This window comes from Eumetopias jubatus, unplaced genomic scaffold (genome assembly GCF_037043125.1).
Source record: "Eumetopias jubatus isolate StellerSeaLion01/CBP00866 unplaced genomic scaffold, mEumJub1_p1.0 scaffold_11, whole genome shotgun sequence".
Taxonomy (NCBI): Eukaryota; Metazoa; Chordata; class Mammalia; order Carnivora; family Otariidae; genus Eumetopias; species Eumetopias jubatus.
Genome location: NW_028274817.1, coordinates 80,863,103 through 80,885,098, shown reverse-complemented (window position 1 = coordinate 80,885,098; position 21,996 = coordinate 80,863,103). Strand labels below are relative to the sequence as shown.

Sequence of the window (21,996 nt, the reverse complement as noted above, 5' to 3'; positions counted from 1 at the left end):
GTTTCTAATTCATTGATCTCTGCTCTAATTTTAATTATTTCTCTTCTAATGTGTGGCTTAGGCATCATTTGTCGCTTTTTCTCTAGTTCTTTAAGGTGTAGATTTGGTTGATGAATTCGGGATTTTTCTATTTTTTTGAGTGAGGCTTGGATGGCTATTTATTTCCCCCTTAGGACCGCCTTTGCAGTATCCCATAGGTTTTGGACTGATGTGTTTTTGTTTTCATTGATTTCCATGAATTGTTTAAGTTCTTCTTTGATTTCCTGGTTGACCCAAACATTCTTGAGCAGAGTGGTCTTTAGCTTCCAAGTGTTTTAATTTCTGCCAAATTTTTTCTTGTTATTGAGTTCCAGTTTTAAAGCATTGTGGTCTGAGAATATGCAGGAAATAATCTCAGTCTTTTGGTGTCGGTTGAGACCTAATTTGTGACCCAGTATGTGGTCTATTCTGGAGAAAGTTCCACGTGCGCTCGAGAAGAATGAGTATTCTGTTATTTTAGGGTGGAATGTCCTGGATATATCTATGAGGTCTGTCTGGTCCAGTGTATCATTCAAAGCTCTTGTCCTTGTTGATTTTCTGTTTGATGATCTGTCCATTGCTGAGAGTGGAGTATTGACGTCTCCTACAATTAAAGTGTTGTTATCAATATGACTCTTTTTTTGGTTAATAGTTGGCTTAGGTAAATGGCTGCTCCCATGTTGGGGGCATAGATATTTACAGTTGTTAGATCTTCTTGTTGGATAGACCCTTTAAGAATTATATAGTGTCCTTCTGTGTCTCTAATTATAGACTTTAGTTTAAAATCTAATTTGTCTGATATAAGAATTGCTACCCAGTTTTCTTTTGAGGTCCACTGGCATGGAAGATGTATCTCCATCCCTCCACCTTCAATCTGCATCTATCTTTAGGTTCAAAATGAGTCTCTTGTAGGCAGCATTTGGATGGGTCCTATCTTTTTATCTAATCTGCAACCTTGTGCCATTTTATGGGAGCATTTAGGCCATTCATGTTGAGAGTGATTATTGAAAGATATGAATTAATTGTCATCATGTTGGCTGTGAAGACATTGTTTTTATAGAATGTCCCTGTAAATTTCTGTTGTATATCACTCTTGGGGTCTTTCTCCTTTTAGAACCCCCTTAATATTTCTTGCAGGGCCGGCTTAGTGGTCACATATTCTTTCAGTTTCTGCTGGTTGTGGAAGCTCTGCATCTCTCCATCCATTCTAAGTGACAGCCTTGCCGAATAAAGTATTCTTGACTGCATGTTCTCCTCATTTAGTACCCTGAATATGTCTTGCCAGGCCTTTCTGGCTTGCCAGGTCTCTGTGGATAGGTCTGACGTTATTCTGATGTTCCTCCCTCTGTATGTAAGCAATCTCTTCCCCCTAACTGCCCTTAAGATGTTTTCCTGGGTTAAGTTTTACTATTACATGCTGGGGTGTTGGCCTGTTTTCCTTGATCTTGGGAGGGGTCCTCTTTGCCTCAGGATGCGAATGTTTGTTTCATTCCCCAGATTAGGGAAGTTCTCAGCTACAATTTGCTCAAATACATCTTCTAGTCCTCTGTTTCTCTCCACTCCCTCCGGGATTCCAATTATTCTGACATTGGAATGCTTCATGGTGTCGCTTATTTCTCTGATTCTATTTTCATGGATTCTGAGTTGTTTTTCCCTGGCCTCCTCTTTTCCCTTTTTATCTATTATATTGTCTTCCAGGTCACTTATTCGTTCTTCTGCCTCACTTACCCTAGCTGTTAGATTATCTAGATTGGATTGTATCTCACTGATAGCATTTTTAAGTTCTGCCAATTCAGCTTTCATTTCTGCCCTTAGAGACTCTATGTTGCCATTAATTGATTTCTCCATTCTAGCTATTGTCTTCACGATTGCTAGCCTGAATTCCATCTCCCACATCTTGGTTATATCTGCATCCATTTGTAGATCTGCAGCATAAGTTATAATCTCTGAGTCTTTTCTATTTTGGGGTTCCTCCTCCTAGTCATTCTGTTGATGGGTGTTTGAGGGAATGTATAGAGTCCACATTATTGACCAGAACCCAAGCAAGATGCACCTGTTTTCTAGGGACCTTAGGGTTGCTGGCCTCTTGTTTTCCCAGCCTGTGTTCTGGTGAAGGGGCCTGCCACGCTGTTACTCAGGCAACCCTGTTTGGGCAGAGTTGCCCTGCCCCCCAGTGTTGGGGAATGGGCTCAGTGGGAATCAGTTTTGGGGGCTTTTGTTCTCTGGCAGCTTTCCCTGGCGGCTTTCCCATCTCTTCCGCGAGTCAGAGCAGAAGAGACTGTTTCCAAACCTCTGCCTCAGAGCAGAGAGATCGCAGTCTGTTCTTCAGTGAGCTCTCCAGGCCACACTGTCTCCATTTCTGTCTGTGCTGCTATAAACGTCGGTGTCCTGGTTTGCGTGCCCCTCCGCAGCACTCCCAGTCCTGACTCCAGGTCACGGCACGTCTCTGCCCTTTGTGCTTCTAAAACCTCCAGCCGCTCCCAGTTCGCACGCGTGACCCCGCAGCTCCGGGTTTCCACCTCAGGAACTGCCCTAAAGTCCTTTCCCCACCGCTACCGGTCTGCAAGTCTGTGCCCCGTCCCCAGCGAGCAAGGCTGTCGCTGACTGGCGGTGTAGGATCCCCATGGCCAGGCACCCTCCCGCTGCCACTGTTTATCCTCCGATATCTGCCTGCAGATCAAGGCTCCCCGCTTTGTACCTTGAAACCAATCGCCTGTGATATTCTGTTTGTAGAAATCCAGATCTTCTTACATCTCAGGCTGATTTTGTTGGTGCTCAGAGTGGTGCTCAGCTCAATTCTGGGGACCGATTGAATTAGGGTCCCCTACTCCTCTGCCATCTTTCCTTCTCTCCCGTAAGTGGGTTATTTTCCTTTTTATTGTTGAGTTCTATATATTCTGGATACTAGATCCTTATCAGATATAGTATATGCAAATATTTTCTTCCATTCTATGCATTGTTTCACTTTCTTGATGTTATCATTTGCAAAGCAAAAGTTTTTAATTTTAATGAAGTCTAATTTTTTTCTTTGTTTGCTTGTGTTTTAGGTGTCATATGCAAGAAACTATTGCCTAATCCAAGGTCACAAAAATTTGCTTCTGTGTTTTCTTTGACATATTTTATCATTTTAGCTTTTACATTTAGGTCTTTAATCCATTTTAAGTTAATTTGCATATATAGTGTGAATTGTGGGTCCAAGTTTATTCTTTTGTATGTAGATATCCAGTTGTCCCCTCACCATTTTTTGAAAAGACTATATACTACCCCTTTGAATTGTCTTGACCCCTTTGAAAAATATCAATTTAATATAAATGTTGGGTATATTTCTGTACTCTCATCTATTTCATTGACCTTTATATCTGTTCTTGTGCCAGTACTACACTCATTTGGTTACTAAAGGCTTATAGTAAGTTTTAGATTCAGGAAGTGTGAGTCCTCCAACTTTGTTCTTTTTCAAAATCATTTTGGTTATTCTGGGTCTTTTGAATTTCTCTATGAGATTTAGGATCAGCTTATCAGTTTCTGCCAAGAAACAAGCTGAGAGTTTTGATAGGAATTGTGTTGACTCTGAATCAATTTGCATAATATTATTATCGTAACAATATTAAATTTTCTGATCCATGAACATGAGATATCTTTTTATTTAGTTAGGTCTTTACTTTCTTTCAACAATATTTTGCAATGTTCAGTGTACAAGTCTTGAACTTCTTTTGTAAAATATATTCCTGAGGATTTTGTTCTTTCTGATTCTACTTAAATGGGATTGTTTTCTTAATTTTATTTTCAGAAAAAGAGTTGACTTTGTATATTGATCTTGTATCCTGAAACATTGTTGAATTCATTTACTAGTTATAATAAGATTTTTGTGTGTGTAGATTCCATATATATATAAAATCTTGTCATTTGTGAATAGTTTTAATTTTTCTTTCTAATCTGAATGCTTATTTTTTCTCTAATTGCTCTAGCCCTCAGTATACATGTTGCATGGAAGTGATGTTTGTTCTTAATTGTAGGATGAAAGCATTCAGTCTTTCACCATTAAGTACATTAATTATGGGTGTTCCATAAATTTCTATCAGTTGTTTGAGAAAGTTCCTTCTTATTACATATTTGTTAAATGTTTTCTTTTTTATAATGAAAAGGTGTTGGATTTTGCCAAGTGTTTTTTCTGTGTCTATTGGGATGATTATGTATTTTTTCAAACCTTTATTCCATTAATATGGTGTATTACATTGACTGATTTTCATATGTTGAATCAGTTTTGCATTCCTGGTATGAATTCCATCTGGTAAGGTGGATTTTTTTTTTTTTTGAAATATATATGTTACTGGATTTGGTTTGCAAGTATTTTGTTGGGAATTTCTGCATTTCTATGTTTTGAAAGTTTTTGAAAGATTGATGTTAATTATTCTTTAAATTTTCAGTAGACTTCACTAGTGATGCCATCTGGTCCTGTTTTTGTTTTTGTTTTTGTTTTCTTTTTCCCATGTAAGATTTTTTTTTTAAGATTCTATTTATTTATTTAACAGTGAGAGAGAAAGAGAGTGCACAAGCAGGGGGAATGGCAGAGGGAGAGGGAGAAGCAGGCTCCCCACTGAGCAGGGAGCCTGATACAGGGCTTGATCATGACCTGAGCTGAAGACAGACTCTTAACCAACTGAGCCACCCATGTGCCCCAAGGAGTTTTTAATTACTCTTTACTTGTCATAGGTCTATTCAGATTTTCTATTTCTTCTTCATTCATTTTCTATAGTTTTTATCATTCTAGGAATTTATTTCATCAGGTTACCTAATTTTTGGCATACAGTTTTTCATAGTGTTCCCTTTAATCATTTTTTTAAAAATTCTGTTAGATTGGCAGTAATATTTACTCTTATTCCTGATTTTAATAATTTGAGTCTTCTTTTTCTCTATTTTAACTTTTTACAAAGCAAATGTGTTCCTGTATCTATTGTGTAATTTAAAAAAAAAAACAAGGAAAAAAAAGGAAAATACATACAAAATAGAAAAGCATATCAAAATGGGGATCTGGGTAAGTTGGTAATTCCCTGGCATTATTTCTCCTCTATGGGCCTAGGTTTCTTCATCAGGAAGTTGATATATTGGTTCATTGTTGCTGAAGTGGTTGAAAGCCTCTAGCTCTATTATTTACATGATCAAGTGTGGGATTAAAGACCATGGTTGGGAATATTTGTGGACAGAAAGTAGACCACTTTGGGAGAAGCCCAGTATTCCTGAAGGACATAGTAGAAGCTAAGGGTGGAAATGCAAACTGAAGCCAAATTATGGTATTGTTTGCATTTTAGAGTAAAAGATTTGGACTTGCTAATGAGGAACTATTGAGGATTTTGGAGCCTGAGACTAGCCAATCAAAGTGATAGTCAAGGAAATTGGTCTGATAATGATATATGGGAGGGATTAGAGCTGGGAGATAACCCAGGGAAATCACCTAGGGAATCAGGGCCATGACAATGGGAATGGAATAGGAAAAGATGAGGACCAGAGTATTCTCTGATTTGGAAAGCACTCCCTGGAACTGCTGAGGCAGAAGGGAGGGGGGAGGAGTTAGTAGTCTTGCTCATCCTTGTGTCTCTCATAGTTAGTGGTGAGGCAAAGAATAGGTCCAAAATAGATTTTTGTTAAATTGCATTGCACTGACCCAGCTTTGCTTAGAGTTCAATAAAGGCTGAAGAAAATAGTCTTCAAGTACTCTGAGAGGACTTCCAGGAAAGTCTTCCAACTTGCCAGTCTCTAGACATTGCCTGTCTGAACCTCACTCCCACAGATATCCTGTGCTCCTTCCCAATGGAACTGTTCCAGAGAGTCATCTCATTCCAGCCACCCAAAAGCCCATATTTTGAATTGACTTGTCTTAAACTCCTGAGAAGAAAAGAAATGCTTGTTTCGTTTTAAATCTCTTAAAGGCCTGCCTATGGTACACTTTTTATAGCAGAGCTTAGCTTACTTTGTGAAAAGCTGGGAAAAGCTAATTAATTATTATAGGATGAGGCTTTTATTGTTTCACATAGTCACCTATATGTATATGATGTGCTTGCGTCAATGCCTTAGAATCACCTTTGTGAACAGATCTGTTCCTTGACTAATCATTCCTCCTCATTGCCTATTGATTGTACTAAAGGGCAGCTGTTAGCATATTGAAGACACAAAGTTGACCTTTGAAAGATGGAAAGAGATTTCCAATAGAACATTTGTAGAGGATGAAATGTTCTGAATGGAGATACATTTTTGCACATTTGGCTGTGTATGTAAAGTGCATTAAAAGAAGTGAGCCTTACTTGCTTTGGCCTGTGGCAAATAAATAGACTATATGCTGGTGACATTTTTAGGTTTGCTGGGTGGTAACCATACCCCCCACCCTCTGTGAGGCAAAAAGAGAGAGGAGAATACACAGAGTGGAGAAATAACTACTGTTCCTCTAGCTCCATCCCAAAGCCTCTATCCTCCCAAGGCCACTTACCAACAGGCCTTTCTGGTGGCAGAAATAGTGATGCATCTAAATTGCTTGATCTCAGCTTTTGGAGGCAGGAAATTGGAGAAAGGTGGCATGGGGGGTGGTATGGAAAGGAAAGATAGATTGTTGATTAAAGCTGTTGAGACAACTGACAAGCTTTTTGGCTAATTCCCCTGGCAGATTTTACCATTCTTCTTACGGTTCCACCCTTCCCTTTTTCCCTAACCCTCTGGCCTTCCTCCTTCCAAGGACTAGGATGAAATGAGCCATCTCCCTGATTTAAGCTGTCATCCCAGATCCAGAAACATCTCACTCAGCCTCCCCAAAGGAGGTTTTCCTGCATCCCTTTGCCTTCATGTGTTGGAATGTATAGTTTCAACACTTACCAACTGTATGTACCCATTTCTGACGATTCTGATAATTCTCAGCTCAGCTTGGCCCAAGCCCTTCCCTACTCTTTTCCTGTTTTCCTTAGAACCAGAGGTGCAAAGTTGCTAGTACAGTAGTTAAGAGCACAGGCTTTGAAGTCAGACCACCTCATTCCTATCCCAGCTTTTCTGCTTTCCTAACTGTGTGACTTAAGACAAATTCCTTAACTTTTTTGAGCCTCAGTCTCCTCTTCTGTGAAAATAGAGGCAATAATGGTACATGCCTAGCAGGACTGGGTAATATAGTTCATTGAAAGCTCTTAGCATAGTGATTGCTGTATAGTAAGTGCTCAATCAGCTGTTGCTGTTATGTGGTGTGGGGACATTCTGTCATCTCCACTCCAACATTGAAGATGTAGAGATCTTTACATACCCAAGGCATTTTACAGTCAAATTTTTTTCTTTTTTTTAAATAATTTTTATTGTTATGTTAATCACCATACATTACATCATTAGTTTTTGATGTAGTGTTCCATGATTCATTGTTTGTGCATAACACCCAGTGCTCCACGCAGAATGTGCCCTCTTTAATACCCATCACCAGGCTAACCCATCCCCACAGTCAAATTTTAATTATTATTTGTACATCTTTTGATGTAAATTAACACTGAAGGTCCTGTTTTCAAGATGCCCACTCCAATATCCAACTTTGGTTTCCATGCTCATAGGTGTTGTGTTTGATCCAGCTCTGGCATATGCCTAAGATATATAGCTTAGTCTGTTGTTGTTGTTTTTTTTTTAATCCACCTGTGCTACCTAGATATGCTCAAGCACAAATGAGTACTGTTTGGGGTACCTGGGTGGCTCAGTCAGTTAAGTATCTGCCTTCAGCTCAGGTTGTGATCTTAGGGTGCTGGGATCAAGCACCACATCAGCCCCCTGCTTGGTGGGGAATCTGCTTCTCCCTCTCCCTCTGTGCTCTCTCTCTCTCTCTCTCAAATTCAAAACAAAACAAATGAGTTCTGTTTGCCATAACTCTTTTCTCCTCTGAAATCTTAGACAAGAAGCCTCTCAGAGATGATTTAGTTGTATCCTTCTGCATCCTCCATTTTACAGATAGGTCATCAGAGGCCTAAAGAGGATTAAAATCACGCATAAAGCCAGCAAGCCACCCTAGATCCACTCCTGGCATTCAATTACAGGGGCTTCTGGTTAACTGTTCTCTGAATACTTGAAGAATTTAGTTTATCCTTTTTTTACTTGGCTAGAAACTTTTCAAAGAAGGAAACTACTCTATTATTATTCTTTTGCCTGCTTCCACAGCTCTGGGTGAACCAGGAGGATGGGGTGGAGGAAGGGCCCAGTGATGTGCAGAATGGGCACCTGGACCCCAACTCAGACTGCCTCTGTCTGGGCCGGCCACTACAGAACCGGGACCAGATGCGAGCCAATGTCATCAATGAGATCATGAGCACCGAACGTCATTACATCAAGCACCTCAAGGACATTTGTGAGGTAGGCCCAGCTATGATAGTATATGTGGGGGCGCCCAGGGTGGGGTAGAGGGCCTTTTCATGAAGAATCAACAACTCTCCTTAGCCGTACCTGTGACAGTCCCAAGATATTGGAAAGAGCAGCTGGATTGGCCTCCTATATTCTGCTCAGTGGGTAAAACAGGAGCTTCTCAGTCCCTATATCAGTTTCTCTTTCTCTGTCTAACTTTTGTCTTTCATCTTCATATTCCTTCTCTCTCTATCTCTCCCTGCTTGCCTCCTCCATCTTCCCTTCCCTGAATCTCTAGTCCTATCCTTTTGGCTTCTGATTTGGTTGTTGACACACCATGTAAAGGCCTGACCTCATTTGTTAAAGCACAAACACATCTCCCTCCAACTCAGTGGTTCACAAACTTGAATGTGCACCAGAGTCCCTGGAGTGGCTTGTTGAACATGCAGATTCCAGCCCCCCCCCGCCTCCCCAAAGTTGTGAAATCTCAGTCTGGGGTAAACCAAGGCATCTCTACATTTAACAGGCATTCCTGGTGAAACTGATGCTGTTGGTCCTCTTCTTTCACTTGAAGAACACTGGTTTTGGGTTTGAACAGAAAAGAGCTTAGGTGGAGGAATGTATAGGAGACAAAGACTGAGTGGATAAGTCTCAGCTCCTTCAGCATGCCAATTTGCTCCCCAGGAGCTGTGGCTCCACATTCCCTAACTCTATCCCTTCCATCTCTCTAACCTGAGTAAGAATGAGAGCGCTTTTTTTCATACTCTCTTGAGCTCATGAGACAAGTTGACATTTTCGAAGGGCATTTTACTAAACAGTTTGGGAATACCAGTGGGAAATGGAGGAAAAAATGTTTTTAAAAAGATTTCTCTCTCTTTCTCTCTCTCTCTCTCTCTCTCTCTCTCTCTCTCTCTCTCTCTCACACACACACACACACACACACACACACACACACACACACACACACACTCAAATGGCATTCTGCTTGACCCAGGGAAAACTCTACTTTGAGTATGTTTATCTCCTTCTTTCCAGCTGAGGGGTCAGGTCCTACTTTCTGTCCCCTAAGTGCTATTGAATGAGGTCAGGGCCCACTCTGGAATCAATAATACACTTTTTAAAGTTCTTTCTTCTTTAGAATATTGTTACCCAATAGAACTTCCTACAGTGATAAAATATATCTGCATTCTCTAACATGGTACCCATTAGCTAGCCATCTGTGGCTATTGAGTGGTTGAGATGTGGCTAGTATGATTGAGAAATGGGATTTTAAATTAAATTTTATTTAATTTTAATTTAAATAGACGCCTGACTAAATGGCACCCACATTGGACAGTGCAGATCTAGAAAGATCAAGGCCAAGGACTATGGGCCTTAACTTTTTTCACCTCAACTCATTTTTTCATCTCTTCCAGGAAGGTTAAAGGTAGAGTAGAAAGAACAAGGGCTGTGGGGACATGGAATGCTGGCTTTCACATCCTGAGTTAGTCACTTAGGAATCCTGTAGCCTTGAAGTTGCCCCTTAATTCCTCTGACTTTTGATTTTTCTGATTTGTCCAGTGGGCTTGATTATACCAAACTCTTAGTTTTGTTGCTAAAACTAAACATAATATTATAATTATTTGTAAAAAGGTAGTTTTCCTTTCCTTTCCTTTTCATCTGTTCACCCAACCATCCATGTGTCTCTTTTATCTTTTCCTCTTCCTTACCTCCAAACAAATAGCTGAAAATTACCCTCTGAAATGTGCTATGTGGCACTGGTTATCAAACCACTGACATGTCATTCATTCAGCAAACATATAATAGAGTTCTGCTCCATGTTAGCTTTGGACATAGCTCTTACCCTCAAAGTGCTCTGCCCTAGACTGGCATCTGAATCACCTGGGAGCTTGTTAGAAATGCAGAATCTTGGGGCACCTGGGTGGCTCAGTCAGTTAAGCATCTGCCTTCGGCTCAGGTCATGATCCCAGGGTCCGGGAATCGAGCCCTACATTGGGCTTCCTGCTCGGCCGGGAGCCTGCTTCTCCCTCTCCCTCTTCCACTCCCCCTGCTTGTGATCTTTCTCTCTCTCTGTCTCTCTGTGTGTCAAATAAATAAATAAAATCTTAAAAAAAAATAAATGCAGAATCTTTAGCTCCACTCCAGACCTACCAAGTATAATTCTGCATTTTAATAAGGTTCCCATTTGACTTACATTATATATCAAAGTTTGAGGAGCACTGCTATAAAATGGTAGCTGTCTTATAATGTCATAGGGTCTATAATATAAGTACAGTCCGTTCTTTACCTGAAGCTGAGGGATGCTATCAAGATCTAAGTTGGGTCATATCACTCCTCTGCTCCATCTGATGGCTGACAATCTCTCCTTGAGTAAAAGCCAAGTTCTTACTATTATTTACAAAGTCCTGTGTGATCAACCTATTCTTACCTCTATCAACCTATTCTTACTTAATCTCCTTCACCTTTCCCATATTCTGTCCCTACTCCAGACACTCTGGTCTCTTGCTGTTCCTAGAAAAATATCTGGCATACCCCCTTCCACAGACTTTGGACTGGCTTTTCTCTCTGCCTAGACCACTCCTGCCCCAGATATCTTCATGGCTCTCACCTTCACCTCCTTCAAATCTTTACTCAGATATCACCTTCTCCTTGAGATCTTCCCTGAATTTTCTACTTAAAATTGTAATTGCACTGTCTCTCCCTCTTTCCTGCTTTATTTTCCTCTATTGTACTTATTGGTATCTGACATATTATATGTTTTGCTTATATGTTTTCTTTATTGTTCTTCTCTCATACAGAATGTAAATTCCATGGGGGCAGGGGATTTTACCTGTTAATTTACTGATATATCCCCAATACCTAGCACAGTTCCTGGCACATGGTACATGCTCAGTAAATATTGTTGAAAGTTAGAAATAAATACAAGTGCTCACATGCATGTATTAACTTTTGCAAAGTATATTCACATCTTATGCCATGTGATTTTCAGACAAGGCAGAGGTTATTAGTGTTATTCCTATTTTCTAGATTAACAGACTTGAGTCTCTAAGAGACAAAATTACCTTCTCAGGCACTGGCCCAGTGAGAATCCTTTAGTCTTAGAAGGATCTTCTGTTCTCAACTCCCAAACATCTTGGCCTCTTCTTACAGGGCACAAGCTCAGGACAGCAGTAGAAGTATTCATCTTTCCAGAAGAGGGAGTTCTTATGTCCCTGCTTTGAGAACTTTCCCAATCCAGCCAAACCAAGTAAAGCTTTTGTTGGTGACCTGCTGATTCCATATTTCTCAATTATTCTTGGTGCTGAAGTTAAGGGTTTAAATGGGAAGAATCTCTTTGTCCCACCTTGCAACCACAGTGTCAGAAATTTTAGCTAGAACAAAAGAAGGATGGAGAAATCTGTATCTATCTGGACCAGAAGACAGTATTTTAGTGCAGGATTGTGTCACCTCTAAACCAAAGCTGTAAGTAACAATATGGTTTATCATAGAGAATACCAGACTCAGAATTGGGAGTCCCAGGTTCAGGACCCACCTTGGTTACTGATGGGCTGAGGAATCTCAGGTGAATGTTTTCCATCATGGGCCTTCTTCCCCAACTCTAAAATGAGTGGGTTGGAGGGTTTGCTCTTTAAGTGCTGTCTGGATCTTATGTTCTTTTCATTTTAAGATTTTTTTTTATTATTTATTTGAGAGAGAGAAACAGAGATAGTGAGAGAGAGCATGAGCGGGAAGGAGAGGGAGAAGCAGGGTTCCCACTGAGCAGGAAGCCTGATGCTGGGCTCAACCCCAGGACCCTGGAGTCATGACCTAACTCGAAAGCAGACGCTTAACTGACTGAGCCACCCAGGTGCCCCTGGATCTTATTTTCTGTGATTCTATACAATCTAAATATGTTCTTACTAAAGAAAGCTGTGGTAGTGATCCAGGTTACATTTTTTAAATTTTTTTATTGTTATGTTAATCACCATACATTATATCATTAGTTTTTGATGTAGTGTTCCATGATTCATTGTTTGTGCATAACACCCAGTGCTCTACGCAGAATGTGCCCTCTTTAATACACATCACCAGGCTAACTCATCCCCCCACCCCCCTCCCCTCTAGAACGCTCAGTTTGTTTTTCAGAGTCCATTGTCTCTCATGGTTCATCTCCCCCTGCGATTTACTCCCCTTCATTCTTCCCCTTCTGATATCTTCTTTTTTTTCTTAACATATATTGCATTATTTGTTTCAGAGGTACAGATCTATGATCCAACAGTCTTGCACAATTCACAGTGCTCACCATAGCACATATCCTCCCCAATGTCTATCACCCAGCCACCCCATCCCTCCCACATCCCCACCACTCCAGCAGCCCTCAGTTTGTTTCCTGAGATTAATAATTCCTCATATCAGTGAGGTCATATGATATATGTCTTTCTCTGATTGACTTATTTCACTCAGCATAACACCCTCCAGTTCCATCCACGTATTGCAAATGGCAAGATCTCATTCCTTTTGATGGCTGCATAATATTCCATTGTGTATATATACCACATCTTCTTTATCCATTCACCTGTCGATGGACATCTTGGCTCTTTCCACAGTTTGGCTATTGTGGACATTGCTGCTATAAATATTGGGGTGCACGTACCCCTTCGGATCCCTACATTTGTATCTTTGTGGTAAATACCCACTAGTGCAATTGCGGGATCATATGGTAGCTCTATTTTCAACTGTTTGAGGAACCTCCATACCGTTTTCCAGAGTGGTTGCACCAGCTTGCATTCCCACCAACAGTGTAGGAGGGTTCCCCTTTCTCTGCATCCCCGCCAACATCTGTCGTTTCCTGACTTGTTAATTTTAGCCATTCTGACTGGTGTGAGGTGGTATCTCACTGAGGTTTTGATTTGGATTTCCCTGATGCCGAGCGATGTTGAGCACTTTTTCATGTGTCTGTTGGCCATTTGGATGTCTTCTTTGGAAAAATGTCTGTACATGTCTTCTGCCCATTTCTTGATTGGATTATTTGTTCTTTGGGTGTTGAGTTTGATAAGTTCTTTATAGATTTTGGATACTAGCCCTTTATCTGATATGTCATTTGCAAATATTTTCTCCCATTCTGTCGGTTGTCTTTTGGTTTTGTGGACTGTTTCTTTTGCTGTGCAAAAGCTTTTTATCTTGATGAAATCCCAATAGTTCATTTTTGCCCTTGCTTCCCTTGCCTTTGGCGATGTTTCTAGGAAGAAGTTGCTGCGGCTGAGGTCGAAGAGGTTGCTGCCTGTGTTCTCCTTTAGGATGTTGATGGACTCCTGTCTCACGTTTAGGTCTTTCAAACATTTTGAGTCTGCTTTTGTGTCTGGTGTAAGGAAATGGTCCAGTTTCATTCTTCTGCATGTGGCTGTCCAATTTTCCCAACACCATTTGTTGAAGAGACTCTCTTTTTTCCATTGGACATTCTTTCCTGCTTTATCGAAGATTAGTTGACCATAGAGTTGAGGGTCCATTTCTGGGCTCTCTATTCTGTTCCATTGATCTATGTGTCTGTTTTGGTGCCAGGACCATACTGTCTTGATGGTGACAGCTTTGTAATAGAGCTGGAAGTCCGGAATTGTGATGCCGCCAGCTTAGCTTTTCTTTTTCAACATTCCTCTGGCTATTTGGGGTCTCTTCTTGTTCCATACAAATTTTAGGATTATTTGTTCCAATTTTTTGAAAAAAGGGGTTGGTATTTTGATGTAGATTGCTCTAGGTAGCATTGACATCTTCCCAATGTTTGTTCTTCGAATCCATGAGCATGGAATGTTTTTCCATTTCTTTGTGTCTTCCTCAATTTCTTTCATGAGTATTTTATAGTTTTTCTGAGTACAGATCCTTTGCCTCTTTGGTTAAATTTATTCCTAGGTATCTTATGGTTTTGGGTGCAATTGTAAATGGGATTGACTCCTTAATTTGTCTCTCTTCTGTCTTGTGGTTGGTGTATAGGAATGCCACTGATTTCTGTGCATTGATTTTATATCCTGCCACTTTACTGAATTCCTGTATGAGTTCTAGCAGTTTTGGGGTGGAGTCTTTTTGGGTTTTCCACATATAGTATCATATCATCTGCAGAGAGTGAGAGTTTGACTTCCTCTTTGCCGATTTGGATGCCTTCGGTTTATTTTTGTGTCTGATTGCTGTGGCTAGGACTTCTAATACTATGTTGAATAGCAGTGGTGATAGTGGACATCCCTGTCACGTTCCTGACATTAGGGGGAAAGCTCTCAGCTTTTCCCCATTGAGAATGATATTCGCTGTAGGTTTTTCATAGATGGCTTTTATGATATTGAGGTATGTACCCTCTATCCCTATACTCTGAAGAGTTTTGATCAAAATAGGATGCTGTACTTTGTCAAATGCTTTTTCTGTATCTATTGAGAGGATCATATGATTCTTGTTCTTTCTTTTGTTAATGTATTGTATCACGTTGATTGATTTGCGGATGTTGAACCAACCTTGCAGCCCAGGGATAAATCCCACTTGGTCATGGTGAATAATCCTTTTAATGTACTGTTGGATCCTATTGGCTAGTATTTTGGTGAGAATTTTTGCATCCATGTTCATCAAGGATATTGGTCTGTAATTCTCCTTTTTGATGGGGTTTTTGTCTGGTTTTGGGATCAAGGTAATGCTGGCCTCATAAAATAAGTTTGGAAGTTTTCCTTCCATTTCTATTTTTTGGAACAGTTTCAGGAGAATAGGTATTAATTCTTCTTGAAATGTCTGATAGAATTCCCCTGGGAAGCCATCTGGCCCTGGGCTTTTGTTTCTTGGGAGATTTTTGATGACTGCTTCAATTTCCTTAGTGGTTATAGGTCTGTTCAGGTTTTCTATTTCTTCCTGGTTCAATTTTGGTAGTTGATACATCTCTAGGAATGCACCCATTTCTTCCAGGTTATCTAATTTGCTGGCATAGAGTTGCTCATAAAAGGTTTTATAATTGTTTGTATTTCTTTGGTGTTGGTTGTGATCTCTCCTCTTTCATTCATGATTTTGTTGATTTGGGTCGTTTCTCTTTTCTTTTTGATAAGTCTGGCCAGGGGTTTATCAATCTTGTTAATTCTTTCAAAGAACCAGCTCCTAGTTTCGTTGATCTGTTCTACTGTTCTTTTGGTTTCTATTTCATTGGTTTCTGCTCTGATCTTTATTATTTCTCTTCTCCTGCTGGGTTTAGGCTTTATTTGCTGTTTTTCCTCAAGCTCCTTTAGGTGTAGGGTTAGGTTGTGTATTTGAGACCTTTCTTGTTTCTTGAGAAAGGTTTGTATTGCTCTATACTTTCCTCTTGGGACTGCCTTTGCTGTATCCCAAAGATTTTGAACAGTTGTGCTTTCATTTTCATTTGTTTTCATGAATTTTTTTAGTTCTTCTTTAATTTCCTGGTTGACCCATTCATTCTTTAGTAGGATGCTCCTTAGCCTCTATATATTTGAGTTCTTTCCGACTTTCCTCTTGTGATTGAGTTCTAGATTCAAAGCATTGTGGTCTGAAAATATGCAGGGAATGATCCCAGTCTTTTGGTACCAGTTGAGACCTGATTTGAGACCTAGGATGTGATCAATTCTGGAGAATGTTCCATGGGCACTAGAGAAGAATGTGTATTCCGTTGCTTTGGGATGGAATGTTCTGAATATGTCTGTGAAGTCCATTTGGTCCAGTGTGTCATTTAAAGTCTTTATTTCCTTGTTGATCTTTTGCTTAGATGATCTGTCCATTTCAGTCAGGGGGGTGTTAAAGTCCCCACTATTATTGTATTGTTGTCAATGTGTTTCTTTGCTTTTGTTATTAATTGCCTTATATAATTGGCTGCTCCCATGTTAGGGGCATAGATATTTACAATTGTTAGATCTTCTTGTTGGATAGACCCTTTAAGTAGGATATAGTGTCCTTCCTCATCTCTTATTACAGTCTTTTGTTTAACATCTAATTTGTCTGATATAAGGATTGCCACCCCAGCTTTCTTTTGGTGTCCATTAGCATGGTAAATGGTTTTCCTCTCCTTCACTTTCAATGTGGGGGTGTCTTTGGGTCTAAAATGAGTCTCTTGCAGACAGCATATTGATGGGTCTTGTTTTTTAATCCAATCTGATAGCCTGTGTCTTTTGATTGGGGTATTTAGCCCATTTACATTCAGAGTAACTATTGAAAGATATGAATTTAGTGCCATTTTATTGCCTGTAAGGTGACTGTTACTGTATATTGTCTGTGTTCCTTTCTGGTCTATGCTGCTTTTAGGCTCTCTCTTTGCTTAGAGGACCCCTTTCAATATTTCTTGGAGGTTTGGTTTCATGTTTGCAAATTCCTTTAGTTTTTGTTTGTCCTGGAAGCTTTTTATCTCTCCTTCAATTTTCAATGAGAGCCTAGCTGGATGTAGTATTCTTGGCTGCATATTTTTCTCATTAATGCTCTGAAGATATCATGTCAGTCTTTTCTGGCCTGCCAGGTCTCTGTGGATAGATCTGTTGCCAATCTAATGTTTCTACCTTTATAGGTTACATATCTCCTCTCCTGAGCTGCTTTCAAGATTTTCTCTTTGTCTCTGAGACTCATAAATTTTACTATTAGATATCGGGGTGTTGACCTATTTTTATTGATTTTGAGAAGGATTCTCTGTGCCTCCTGGATTTTGATGCCTGTTTCCTTCCCCACATTAGGTAAGTTCTCTGGTATAATTTGCTACAATATACCTTCTGCCCGTCTCTCTCTTTCTTCTTCTTCTGGGATCCCAATTATTCTAATGCTGTTTCATCTTATGGTATCGCTTATCTCTCGAATTCTGCCCTCATGATCCAATAGTTGTCTATCTCTCTTTTTCTCAGCTTCTTTATTTTCCATCATTTGGTCTTCTATATCGCTGATTCTCTCTTCTGCCTCATTTATCCTAGCAATTAGTGCTCCCATTTTTGATTGCACCTCATGAATAATCTTTTTGATTTCGATTTGGTTAGATTTTAGTTCTTTTATTTCTCCAGGAAGGGTGTCTCTAATAACTTCCATGCTTTTTTCAAGCCCAGCTTGTATCTTTAAAATCATGATTCTGAACTCTAGGTCCGACATCGTATTAATGTCCATATTGAGTAGATCCCTGGCAGATGGTACTACCTCTTGTTCTTTTTGCTGAGGTGATTTCTTTCATCTTGTCATTTTGTCCAGAGGAGAATAGATGAATGAGAGAACAGAATGCTAACAGATTAACAACGTCCCCAGAAAATATACTCTGAACAAATCAGAAAAGACCTGAAACCAGGGGAAACGAAAGGGAAAGAAAAAAAAAGAGCAAGTAAAAGAAAAAGAAAACAATAAAAACAAACAAAAACAGAACAAAACAAAACAAAAAAAAAACCAGAATATGATCAAATATGACCAGGCTAGTGCATAGATCAGTGCCACACACTAGATTTTGGGTGTATTTTGGTCTGTTAGAAGATAGTGCCTCCTAAAATTGTAAAGAAAGAAAAACTTATATAGGTACAAAATAAGGTTTGATACAATGAAGGGATGTAAGATGGTTGTAAAGATGAAAATTATAAAAGATTTTATAAATGGAATTGATAAGTTGTTTGAAAAAAGAAAGAAGAAGATTAAAAATTAGGGAGAGAATGTGATCAGGCAAGAGACTAGAACAAAGCCATACACTAGAGATTTAGGGTATATTTTGATCTGTTAGAAGAAACTGTATCTCAAAATTTTAAAGAGTGAACAACTTATATATATATGCCAAAAATAAGGGTAACTACTATGAAGGGATAGAATTTGACTCTAAAAATGAAAAATAAAAATGTTTGTTTTTTTTTTAAAGGAATTGATAAGATGGTTGAAAAAGGCAAAAAGAAAAATTAAAAAAAAAAACAGTTAAAAAGTTAACTTTAAAAAACTAATGAATCATGGTAAAAAAGCCATGAATTCTATGTGCAGTATTCCCCTAGCGCTGGAGTTCTCCCGTTCTCCTTGATCGGTAAACTTGGTCTTGGCTGGCTGTTCGTGCTGATCTGGGGGAGGAGCCTGTTGCCGTGGTTCCCAAATATCTTTGCCAGAGGTGGAATTGCCCCACCCTTGTGAGTCTGGGCTAAGCAATCTGCTCAGGTTTGCTCTCGGGAGCTTTTGTTCCCTGCAAGCTCTCAGTACAGCTTTGGAGGATGAGAGTGAAAATGGTGGCCTCCCAATCTCTGCCTGGAGGAGCCGAGAATTCGGGGCCCCGCTCCTCAGTGCGCCCCCAGAGAAAAGCAGTCAATCACTCCCATCTCTCCGGTCTCTAGCCGCACTCCGTGCTCATCTGGCCGGTGACCAAGCGGTTCTATCTCTGGCACCCGACCCCATGTGGAGTCTCCAAACCCAGCAGATCCCTGCGGTGCGCTCCCGCGCCGCTCCTCCCGGGGGAGGAAGGGGAGTCTCCCCAGCTCTGCTGCTTGTTGGGTCCCTGCTGGAGGAGCAGTGGCCTGACTGGGCCGCGGATCACAGTTTATGGCCACCCTGAGCTGAGAGCCCGCGCCTTAGCTCCATCTCTGCAGCTGGCTTCCCCGCTCCAATACCTGGGAGCTCTGCTGCACTCTCTGGTCTTTCTGTGACCCCGAGGGTCCTGAGACCACACTGTCCTGCGAGGTTTCCATCTCCTGCTTAGCCACTGGAGTGACGTTCCTCAGCGGAGCCGACTTCTACAAGTTCCAATTTTGTGCTCCGCGGCTCTATCACTTGCCAGAAGTGGCGGAGGCCCCCTCCCCCACTGTCTATCCTCTCAAATATCACCTCGGATTCACTTCACACGTCCTACCTTCCAGTAAGTGGTCGCTTCTCTGTTCAGAGAGTTGTTGCTACTCTCTTCTTCGATCTCCTGTTGAGTTCGTAGGTGTTCAGAATGGTTTGATCCCCATTCAGCTGAATTCCTGAGACCAGATGAAATCCAGGTCTCCTACTCCTCTTCCATCTTGCTCCGCACCCCACCCCCAGGTTACTTTTGCATTTTCTGCTGTTTTCTTCTTGGTACCCATGAAGGCATGTTTTACTCAGGCATGATTGTGTTAACATCAGGCATGAATGTGTTCATATGGTGTATCTACTCTTTCTGAAAATTAAGAGAGACCTCTAGGGCGCCTGGGTGGCTCAGTTGGTTAAGCAACTGCCTTCGGCTCAGGTCATGATCCTGGAGTCCCGGGATCGAGTCCCACGTCGGGCTCCCTGCTCGGCAGGCAGTCTGCTTCTCCCTCTGACCCTCTTCCCTCTCGTGCTCTCTATCTCTCATTCTCTCTCTCACATAAATAAATAAAATAAAAAAAAGAGAGACCTCTAAATACTTCCTAATCTTGTGCTTTTGAAAAGGAAATGGGAGACACTGCATTCAGTATAAAAAAAAGTCACTATTAAAAACTATACATATACATAGATATGTATTTATTTTTATTTTATTTTATTTTTTTAAAGATTTATTTACTTTGAGAGAGTGAGAATGAGAGAGAGAGAGAGAGTACATGAGGGGGGGGAGGGTTAGAGGGAGAAGCAGGCTCCTTGCTGAGCAGGGAGCCCGATGCGGCACTCAATCCCAGGACTCCAGGATCATGACCTGAGCCGAAGGCAGTTGCTTAACCAACTGAGCCACCCAGGTGCCCGATATGTATTTATTTTTATATATTTACTCTATTTAATCTATATATCTATAATATATGTGGCATATATGAATAAATAGGATATATATCTTGTTATAATTTTATAATTGTAATATTATAGATTATATATATCATATATATTACGTATATATTTACTCCTGGGAACAGAAAATGCTTTACAAACATTTAAGTTACAATACCTTCATTTTACAAATGAGAAAATAGGAAATAAAGTATTTTTTATCAGAGTCATTCTGTGAGGCCAGTAAAGAGCTTTTAATGAGTTCTTTGCAAAAGATGACATTTTTCTTTCTAAATCCAGACTGTGGGATAAAATAGCCTTGTTTCACTTCTAGGTCACCTTGAACAGTGATTGGTGTTATTACCTCTTGTAACCTTAGAACTCACTGTATAATCAGGGAAACTGAGACAACAGGGTAAGCAAAGCTAAAGATGCCTTATAAAGTTGCCTAGTATGCCTCTCTTAAGGAACATAATCTCAATCATCCCATACCTGTGAAATACATTCTGTTCTCAAATTCCTCCAGAGAAGCTGGACTACCTTTCCTCAGTCATTTGTATTAGTGTCTCATACCTGTTAACATTAAGAAATTCTTCCTTAGGTCTGACTGAGTAGTGATTTCCATTTGATATGCTTAAGCCTGGGGTTTCCAAACTTATTACCTGTTTGGGTTTTCCTTTCTGTAAATTACCTATCCTGATGCTTCCCAGTTGTCTTTTCATTTCTGTGTGCATATAGCAAATAACACATTGTAAATGGTAATATTTGTATAAGGATAAGGCAGTTCAGCAGCTTGAAGCGACCATCCCAGGGGTTTCTGGCTACCCTATGCCCTATCTATTCACCTGGTATTACCTGGACACCCCAGGCCCTGTTCCTATCCTTTACCCATTCTCCTATAGTTTCTTATATATTTTGCTTTCTTGCTGATTTACAGTATTTCCTTGTATATTCCAGGTATTAATCCCTTGTCAGTTTTCCATGTTGCAATATCTTCTTCCTGTTTTCCTCTTGTTTTTTTAATTGTTTTGTTTCATTTTAAGAAAGGATTCCCTGGCCCAAAAAGGAAAAAAAAAAAGAAAAGAAAAAACCCACCAGTATAAACATTCTGCTTCTAATTTTGCTTTTATCATCATTAGCATGAAAAGAGCTAGTCATTTTGCAGTTATTCAACATATATCTATTGAGCAGCAACTATATTCCAGGTACTGTTAAACTCTGGGATACAGCTATGACTAGGACAACCATGATCATAATCCCCTAATTTTCTTAAAATAATTTTCAAGATGTTTATTAAGTCCCCTGTCAGGCCTCAGGCTTCCACACAAAACAATATATGAAATCTCTGGAAGTCAGAGCTGAAAGGGGCCCTGGAACTCTTTTCTGATATATGCATTTTAGAGATGGAGACACTGAGACGCAGACTTGTGCAGGCCTCTCCCTAAAGGAATTCCCAAACCCTAGGTAATCCAGAGGTTCTTTGGTCTATTTTACTTCCCTATATTCTTTGGGATCTTCCCTGGAGATAATGGCTATGGTTTGTATCCCATATCAAGGCACTAATTTTAGCTCAACCCACTAGATCTAGCCTTTTAGATCAACTCTTGTCAGTTCAAGAACAGAGTGAAATAGATAGGCTACCTTCCTTAACTGTTACCATGGCAATGCCAGGGCTAATTTATACCAATTATGATTGATTTGATAAACTCCCATAGTACTCTTAACTACTGTGTGGTCTGTCTTCTCACTCATGCCTTACTTTACTCCTAGGAGGCAGAAGTGAGGCTCCCAGATACTGCCTCTGTTCAGTCATTTCACACTACTCTCATATCACCCTATTCTCTCTTACTGAAATTCAGTGGGGTAGCATCTGACAGGATTTTGAAGCATGTTTGACAGTAACAGCCACAGACCTGTTTTGCTCCTTCTGCCCTGTGTTGTTTTTAAGGCCCCTGTCTACCCTTCTTACTCCCCTCTGACTGTACTATTTTCTTCATTTTC

The 21,996-nt window shown here is 40.2% G+C and overlaps 1 protein-coding gene across 2 annotated transcripts in view; it reads left to right on the top strand.

The window, feature by feature from the left end:
- The window catches only part of ARHGEF9 (Cdc42 guanine nucleotide exchange factor 9), a 150,481-nt gene that overhangs the window by 30,788 nt on the left and 97,697 nt on the right, over nucleotides 1-21,996 (top strand). For both annotated transcript variants that reach the window (XM_088029009.1, XM_028126593.1), the window contains exon 2: nucleotides 8,182-8,373. In XM_088029009.1, coding sequence (XP_087885135.1) covers nucleotides 8,182-8,373 — 192 coding nt within the window. The remainder of the gene's footprint in view (nucleotides 1-8,181; nucleotides 8,374-21,996) is intronic.